General features: G+C 40.7%; 2 protein-coding genes across 4 annotated transcripts; one reads left to right on the top strand and one right to left on the bottom strand.

Annotated features, from left to right (window-relative positions):
* On the top strand, positions 1-957 carry LOC144543611 (RING-H2 finger protein ATL80-like). Its single transcript, XM_078291936.1, has one exon. The coding sequence runs from the start codon at positions 110-112 to the stop codon at positions 821-823; it is 714 nt and encodes a 237-aa protein (XP_078148062.1). The 5' UTR covers positions 1-109; the 3' UTR covers positions 824-957.
* Positions 958-1,624: 667 nt separating this feature from the next.
* On the bottom strand, positions 1,625-8,590 carry LOC144576203 (uncharacterized). 3 transcript variants are annotated; one of them, XM_078326506.1, is made up of 7 exons: positions 7,305-8,590; positions 7,076-7,194; positions 6,137-6,727; positions 5,348-5,639; positions 4,985-5,150; positions 4,749-4,851; positions 1,625-2,181 (listed from the first exon to the last, which is right to left on the bottom strand). In XM_078326506.1, the coding sequence occupies exons 1-7, from the start codon at positions 8,316-8,318 to the stop codon at positions 2,064-2,066; spliced, it is 2,403 nt and encodes an 800-aa protein (XP_078182632.1). In that variant the 5' UTR covers positions 8,319-8,590; the 3' UTR covers positions 1,625-2,063. The 3 variants fall into 3 exon arrangements, with proteins under 3 accessions (XP_078182632.1, XP_078182631.1, XP_078182633.1); XM_078326505.1 differs by having other exon boundaries at positions 6,137-6,745; positions 7,305-8,456; XM_078326507.1 differs by lacking the exon at positions 1,625-2,181 and adding an exon at positions 4,617-4,640 and having other exon boundaries at positions 6,137-6,745; positions 7,305-8,456.
* Positions 8,591-8,985: the final 395 nt, after the last annotated feature.

The following is an 8,985-nucleotide window of genomic DNA, read 5'->3' as shown; positions in this document are numbered from 1 at the left end:
TCAAACAACGACCGCATTTCTGCACTATATAAGTTGCTCAATCACATCCTAATGCCTCCCTTCTCTCCACCACAAAACTACTACGCCTTTCTGTAAGTATTAACCCCAAATGGCGAAAACCATGAAACCCATCAACCGACGGATCCTATCCATCATCCCCCGACCCGTTTTGCAGGAACCAAGCAACACACCGGGTCCGGGCCCACGTGCATACCCAATACAACTCGACTCCACCGCCGCGTCCTTATGCGCTGTCGTCCTTCTATTAGCTTTATTCTTCATCTGCTTCTTCTCTGCATGTTTGCGCCGCCTCTTCTCTCTGGTGCACCGCCAAGATACGCGTATCTATGCACCTTCTATGATGGCGCCTCATCCAAGGCACTTCATGCGGTTCCCACCTCCTTACGGCCTTGATCCAGCAACTTTACAGTCTCTACCAGTGGTTAAGGGAAGGAAGGAATTTGGGTGTTGTGTTGTTTGTTTGAGTGATTTTGAAGAGAAGGATCATGTGAAAGTGATACCGAGATGCGGGCACAGGTTTCACCAGGGTTGTATCGATGTTTGGTTAGTGATGCACGGGTCGTGCCCGGTTTGCCGATGCTCGGACATGGTAACAGGTTCATGGTCTTGTTCGGGTTTGGATTCTGTTTTGGTGAATGACGGTAGAGGGTGTAGGAGTGAAAGCAACAGGGAGGAGATTGAAGATGATGGAAGAGATGCAAAGGAGATGGTGCGGCTGGGGAGGAGTAACAGCTGGGGACTCGGACGGGAGATGAGAAGGAATGGAAGTGTGTCACGCCTGCGGCGCACGGGTAGTTTTTGAGAGAGTTGGATGGATTTGCACGTGTCGGACACGTGTATAGCAATGCTAGATTTAGGAATTAGTTTATTTCCTTTTTATATCAAAGCTGACATTTTTGTTAATTCTTTTGTGTACACCTTTTGGTTGATGCGAGTCATATCTGTATGTTGTTTGATTTTTGGGCCTTCGTTAACTTGCAATGAGTAGAAATTTTTAAATATGTGAAAGAAAAGATAAAAACATAAATTTATTGTTCCATCTATAGTTAACATTTTTCATAATTTACCTCTAATTGGGCTTAGTATTTTTCATATCTTTTTTATGATCGAAGTCTGATTCCATCCTTCAACTATTGTAATCAATTCAATTGAGCTCTTAAAATATTTTTTTGTTCAAAAAAGTCCCCCAACTATTGAACTATTGTATGTGATTGAATTAAACTTATAAACATATTTTTATTCAATTAAAAAGGCATCGAATCAGTACAATATTTAGATGTTTGCTTGAGCTCGGTACAAAAGTTGAGAAACATAATTGCAGCAAAGTAAAATTATACGGACTTGAAGAAACAAAATAAATTTAGACAAAATTATTGAACCAAATACATTATATAATTCAGAAGGCCAAAATCGTACTTCTTATCATTTTTGTGTAACCACTTTGATTCTTGTTAAACCAATAAATTAATAAAAATCCAGCATGCCATATCTAGATGACTGAAAATCTGCTGGCACTTTTTTTGTTGCATATTTCATTAAAAATTCAAACAATATATCAGCCGGATTCTGTACAGTGAGGATTCAAATTAAGAAAACAGGAATAGAGTATGGGTGCTGAGGCACCTCAAAGCATTTGTTTCTCTTTTCCTTTACATGAAATAATTAATTACAAGTAGAAATTACTGGTGAGTATAATTACAACTGAAATGCCATACATGTGTGTGCATTTCTTTCTCTTTTTTTGTTTTTTGTTTTCCTTTATAAGTTAATAGCACACCATCTCATCACCCATGGCCTGCACACTACTACGTGGCACGTGTTCTCATTCCACTCGAAACTTTTTTTATGTTCCAAGACCATCCCACAGAAAACACAGTCAATGACGAAAGGAACAAAAAGGAAAAAAAATCTACATACAGGAAAAGAATATAGGAGAAAGGAGAAGTTACGAAATCCTTCCTGGCGAACAAAAAACTTGCACATCCAACTCTGTACCTGTCTACTGTTGCTTTTCTTTTTCTTCTTTTTCTATTGGAAATCTCTTAGAGTATGGAATATGCTCTGACAACCTCAACAATAGGAGCACGACAGAGGGGGCACTTCCCACCGCTCCTTACCAGCTCATTGGCACATTTCGAACAAGTGCACATATGGCCACATCTGCTCAGATAACAATAGAACCATTCTTAGTCATAGTTAGTATTAATCAAGGAGTGTACGAAGGATCATTTTGTATATGACACTAGTCCTTTTAGAGAATACGAGACCTTAATCTTTCGGAAATGACATTTCAAAATTCCGTAAAAAGGTTGGTGGCACTTTCTATATGGAGCATACACTCAGGATGCACATGCCGACTGGTCAAATTTATGTGATATAATCAAATAAAAAAAATGTAAAACATCACACGTTTTGAAATGCATCAAATATTGCTACAGCAACACATTCCGGGTAAAAACATATTCACAAATAGTTTCCTCCGGCACTGTCCTTTGTGTCAGCATAACTTTTTACAGAGCCCTCAACCACTTATTTACACCAGTGTCCTCGAGAGGAAACAAGAAAAATCCCTTATCACAACCTTTTGTGTTGAAGGCTAGGTCAATATCATGAATGCACGCTATCACTTGGGTTGCAAGAAATTACTAACTATAATTATACACATTCACTGTTTGAGTGTGGGTGGGGGGGTTGTGAGAGGTGGAGACTCGAGAGAAACAATAATACTGCTGAGAGTTTGATAGATTCATGAAACATGGAATCAAGAGACGCTGATATGGGTGGATGTAGGGCTGCAAACGAATCGAACCGAACTTACCCCAGTTTGAGTTTGGTTTGAATTAATTTCGAATCGAATTTTTTACGAACTCAATTTCAAATCTTTTACGATCATTTTTACGACAAGGAACAGCGATCGTAGTCGCCGAAAGCGAGAGGTGAAAGTCGTCCAGGATTTTAGAACAAAACTGAGAGCGAGGGTTACGACTTACGAGTAGAACCCTAAACCCTAAAACTCAAAATGCCGGGAGGGGGGGGGAGCCCCTGTGTAGAATCCTAGAATTTTGAATTTTGGCTGGGAGCAAGTGATGAAGTATTGTTGCAAAATGACTTGGAATGCAATTTGACAGACTAAGCCAAGTCCATTTTCATAATATTACTCAATGATCAAAATTGAAATATGTGGATTAGAAATTCATTGTAATATTTAAGTTTCAAGGGAACTAAGAAAGATATCCTTTTTTTTTAACAAAGTGTAAGTTACTTGACATGACCAGTGTCAGGTAGAAATCAAATTAAAATTTGTATAGATATTATTATGAGGAGGGTTCAAATGCACCCAAATTTTTGTGCACCCAAATACACCCTATCTTTCAAATCATTTTTCTTCTTTTTCAAAGTCCGAATAGTCAATCCGAACCGTTAGATACGATCTATATATTAAGATGTGCTTGGAGACCAAATTTTACATTTTTTGGAATTTTTTTACTATTTATTAAACCACTTTGAAAATCGCTGATTTTGCATTTTCTGGACCATTGAATCAGCGATTTTTAAAGTGGCTTAATAAATAGTAAAAAAAATTCCAAAAAATGTAAAATTTGGTCTCCAAGCACATCTTAATATATAGATCGCATCTAACGGTTCGGATTGACTATTCGGACTTTGAAAACAGAGAAAAAGGATAGGGTGCATTTGGGTGCACAAAAATTTGGGTGCATTTGAACCCTCATTATTGAATCAAAGTTCATCATTGTGCTGGGACTTTTATTTATCTGTCACAGACTACTTAGTCCTGTACTTGCCATATCCCAATGTTACTAATGCGGTTTTCATGCGGTATGCAAAAGGTCACTGCATAGTGCATATGCGGTATGCGGCCGCATATGCGGATTTTTATGCAGACTTGTATATACGGATTCTTTCATTAAATATTAAATATAAGACCCTCAATTAAATATTAAATATTTAATGTGTTTTAATCTGATCAATTATTTAATATGGACACACAAAATCCAGGTCTAACATTCCATTGGATATGCCACAAAAAATCTGAAAATGTTTAAATATGTGTTTGAAAGTTGATAAATCTCAAGGGCCCAAGATTCTTTTAATGGCCCAAAATACAGGCAGCGTGAAATAGAAGCTAAAAGTCAAGAGCTTGGTTCGCGTGAAGGAAAACTATTAAAAAATTCAAACCGGGTGAAAGAAAAGGGGAGTCCGGTATACAATTTTAGTCCCAACATTCTAAAACAAAAAATACAGAGCGGTCTGGAGCTTATATAAGATGGAAACACCCTTGAAATCTACTCAACTGGCTTAGTCCAGATGAGTGTTGGGGATTGGATTTCGGTTATTACTGAGAATCCGATTCACATTTTAAATAATATATATTTATTCGGATCTGAATTAATTTGGATTTGTTTTTGTTAATAAATAAAAATTTAAATGGCAGTCATATGCGGCCATATATGCAGTTATATGCGGCTATATATGCGGCTGCATATTCAAATCTGCATATATAGAACTGCATAAGGATTTCTATGCGGAATCCAACTGCATACGCATATGCGGCCGCATAAACCGCATTTTACTACACTGCCAAATCCTATCCTTGTACCCTGTCATTTCCACTATAATCAAACTCTAATATTTAATAAGGTGTTTGCACATGTGATAAACAAATAACTGGTATAAAGGTGATTGCATCAGAGGGAGGGAATGCCAACCTGTAAAGAAGGGAATCAATTTGGGTATCACAGCATACACAGCAAGTTCCCTTTTTAACTTGGCTCCATTTTGTACCATCATCTGCTAAATCAATGTTTTTCCCTAAAATTGGTACACAATGTTAGCATCAAATATAAACATAGAAATCATACAAAAATGGAACAAGCTATCGCCCAATCTTTCAACATAAAACTTGTGTGTGCTTGTGTTAGTGTCTGAGAGAAAGAAAGAGCACCTGATGAACCTTCAAAACGATTGAGAGCAGCAGAGACCTCCTGCCGGACTGAGCGCTGTAGCTCAAGTTGCATATCCATGCATGACTCCAGCATCCTTTGCATTTGGTTCATCGACTGCTGCAACCGCCCCATGTCATTCCGTATATCATTTATTGCCTCCCATTCCTACAAAATTTGAAGCCTCACTGTGTCACAATCCTAATTGCTATCGGTTACACTTTTGTAAAGGAAGTTACAGTCAATCCTAATTGCTATCCATTGGCCAGCACTTCTCATTACCTATATATTACTACCCTGGACTGTACATTAGATTCCAGCAGCAAAAACTACGATAAAGAAAGATACAAGGGAGGGAAACGCACAAATTCATGACGGTGCACATTATGGCGGGTCAAATTGCTGTGGCGCAAAGCAGAATGAAAGAGCCTCTGACGTGGCGGGAGAGGCGGTGGCGGAATTCCAAGGGTGGGCCTGTCCCGTAATTCTTGATTCCCATTATCTCTCTGCCGGTTCTGTGTTCCTTCAGGCAGATTGCCGGCTGACCCATCCAAGTTCCAGTCGAGGGGCCCGCGACCTTGCCGCTGGACGTAAGACCGTATCAACCGGTCAAGGTTTTCGCGGAAACCGCTGTGAAGCAAGTTTGACACGCTCCTCCTAATAAGATAAATACATAAACAATATAAAAGAATTAAGCAAACATCATGCCAATACAGCAATCATTATCAGGAAGAAGAGGAAAAAAATAAGGATCACAAAAATGGTCCCTAGAGTATAATCTTCATCCAGTTACTGTACTTAGTGCTTTGGAGTTGAAATTGGTCTCTAAGCATTCAACTTTGTACAATTTTGAACCCTGCTATCTTTTGGCAGACGGAAAGAGATGCATGTGTAACTTTTTTAATTAAAGCCACATAAATGATAAATCATCCATATTGTACCGTCATGAATTTTCCCGACTAATCGGCCGATTATTTCCGATTAATCGCTTGGCGGTACCCTGTCCATCCGACGACGGCATACCGTTATTTACAACACTGGTACAATCACATGTTCATGCGCCAACATTACAAAAAATTCTATGAAATTTAAGGACAATCCATGCAACTCAATCAAAAATAAAATAAAACATAAAGCGCAAACAGAAGACATACCGGCTAAGGAGTTCTCTAAGTTCCATGCTATACACATTGTCATCATCTGATGGGACAAATTCATTTGTTCTCTGAGCAAACTCCGGCATATCAATCATTGGAGGAGAAAACTCATCCTGCCAGTTGTCATCGCTTGTGTGCGACTCATCATCCTGCCAATCCTGTTCCGGTGACTCCATGTCCGTCATGGTCCTTAGCTGGTCACCTTCATTTCTTGACTCTGTTATATTTGCCTCTCCCCCTTCTTCGTGCCGTTGATTAAACTCGTTTTCAGGAGATGGTTGCAAGGGATCTTCTGTGGCCGTGACATTCTCTAAGGCTGTAATTTCAGGGATTGGTGGTGGTGAGATCTGAACAATGTTGGATGGTGCGGTCTCTAGTGTATCTTGGTTTGGGGTCGATGCTTGCTGCGCTGTGGTGGTGGTGGTGGTGGAGGTGACTGGGGCGGCGGTGGTGGTAATGTTTGTCTCTTGGCTATCAAGCATTTCAATGGTCGCCTGAGATTGTACGTCACTAGAGAGTTCAGAATGTCCAATGGAAGTTGTATCTGATATATAAGATTCCAGGTCATACGAGACAGCATCCTCCAATCTGTAATGTGTTGACAAACTTGTGAGCACATCGACAAACATAAAAAATTTTAAGTTGAAGGGATTAAAAGTAATTGGATCTACAAAACCGAATGTGTAGATAGAGAGAGAAAGAGAGACCATAATTTACACTAAATGAATTGATCACATGGAAAGCTCTACTTCTCTCCAATAGTTAAAAAGCAACTCCCTAATCTCGGAATCTAAACAGTGCTTTCAACTCTAGAGTACGATAAATCTCTTCGTTGTGATGTGTATATGATCACCATATATTTACATCTAATGTAAAATTCAAACAGAGGTATAAATACAATATCATAGCAAGAAGAAGATATTTGAGTAACCACACCTTAAACCAGACACCCGCTGTCTCTGCCTCAGCTGACCTATTTCTCTAGCTGCCACAGAAACAGGCCTCTCCTCTTCAACTGCTGGAATATTCCTCAGAAACCTCCCTCTCAACAATGCCTGAAAGTGAAGCAATATATCTTTTACCAATGTGGAAATAGCTACAAAGTAAATTATTGAACAGGCATATTTCCCAGGTTTGAAAAAAGTTCTTCAAAAGTCAAACTAACCTGAATGCGGGTCCGGTGCGAGAACCTGGTTACAGCCTGATGCTCCGATAGGCTGTGGAGCTCCCTCTGCCTCTCTCTGGCCATGCGACTTATCAAATCGGATCGGGCTTGACGTCCCCGAATCCGCAACATCTGTCTCCGCTGCCCGTTTTCTTGCTCCACCACTGCTCCCGCGCTTCTTTCCCTCCCCCGTTCTCTCTCCCACTCCCTCTCCTCCCTCCTGCTCGCACGGGCCGGATCCCTCTCTTGAATCCATTCCCTGACCATCCGAACCTGCTCTGTACGTGAATTATCCTCTCTGGAAGGGGGAGCTCGTGACCGGGTCCGGGGTTCTGTCTCTGTGAACAGCTGAGAGATAATACGGCGAACCCGTTCAGATTCTCTCTCCCTTTCCCATTCCCTCTCTCTCTCTCTTTCCATCTCTCGTTCTCTCTCCCTCTCCAATACCTCCTGTCTAATCTCTGTACTGAATTCACGACTGGGTCTAGACCTCGACACCTCTGACCCGCCGGGTGAGACAAGACTGGGTCTGGACCTCAGCACCTCTGAGCCGCCTCGGCTTCTCTCACGGCGCCCCTGTAGTCTCCTTTCCCGCTCCATTGCCACTGACACGTCCTCCAGTTCCCGCCATATCTGAAACGCCTGCGACCTGTACGATACAGCAGGGGAACCCGCGTCCCTCCCAACTGGGGTCGAACTCGCATTAGTATTGGAGCCAGAATTCGACCTTCGAGTCTCTCGCAGTAAGGAAGAGTCGAAGGTGGAGACGGAGTGGAGACCAGACAAAGCGAGGATCTCAGACTCGCGCTCGATATTGTTGAAGATCTCATCGGCTTCACGAGCGACCAAGCGGCTAAGGATGTGGCTCTCGTGACGGCGAGACGACTCCGCTAGATCTTCCTCCGACGCTGCGGAGCTGTCAGCGCACGAGGAAGAGATGGAAGCGGCGCACCCGTCGAAGTGGCCACGCACCAGCTCCTCCAGGCCCCGCCTGAACTGCAAATCCGCGTCCATGCGACTGTAATCGAAACCCTAAAAAGGTTAAATTGGGGGAATGGGGGTGTAATTTAAGAATTAAGATCAATTGGGGGTGGAATGGGAATTCAGGAATTGGAGGGAGGGAGTAGTCGACAGGCGAGGTGAAGTGGAGAGGAAATTATTAATCAATTCAACCGGGGGTGAATTTGTTTTTATTTTGGATTTTGTTCTTTAATAGAGAGGTAGAAAAGGACTTGTTTTAATTTGGGAATTTGGGAGGGATAATTTTCGATAATTATGTGATTGCTCTGTTCATCTGTTGTGATGTGAGTTTTAGATTACGATCAATATCAGGCGGTCAATGTGCAGGAGAGGAGAACTGATCAAACAATTTTCTATGGATATATTTTTCCTTTTAGAATTATCAATATCTATTGTTCCGGACGGCACTGTGGATTAAAACACTCGAAATTAGTATTGGCTAAAAATATATGATAAAAGAATGTTATTATGATATAAAACTATGTATAAAGACCAAATTAACCTTTTGTTTGCTATCTAAGTATTAATATGCTCATATTATAACAGTTCATTAACTAATGGTAATTTATTCAAATAATTATGTGTAAGCTAAGTAAATATTAATTTGAAACATAGTTAATCAGATAAAAATTTGGTTGCAGTTAAAAAATAAATAAATAAT

This window comes from Carex rostrata, chromosome 25 (genome assembly GCF_964058835.1).
Source record: "Carex rostrata chromosome 25, lpCarRost1.2, whole genome shotgun sequence".
NCBI classification, from domain to species: Eukaryota; Viridiplantae; Streptophyta; class Magnoliopsida; order Poales; family Cyperaceae; genus Carex; species Carex rostrata.
This window is presented reverse-complemented; position numbering and strand designations above follow the sequence as displayed.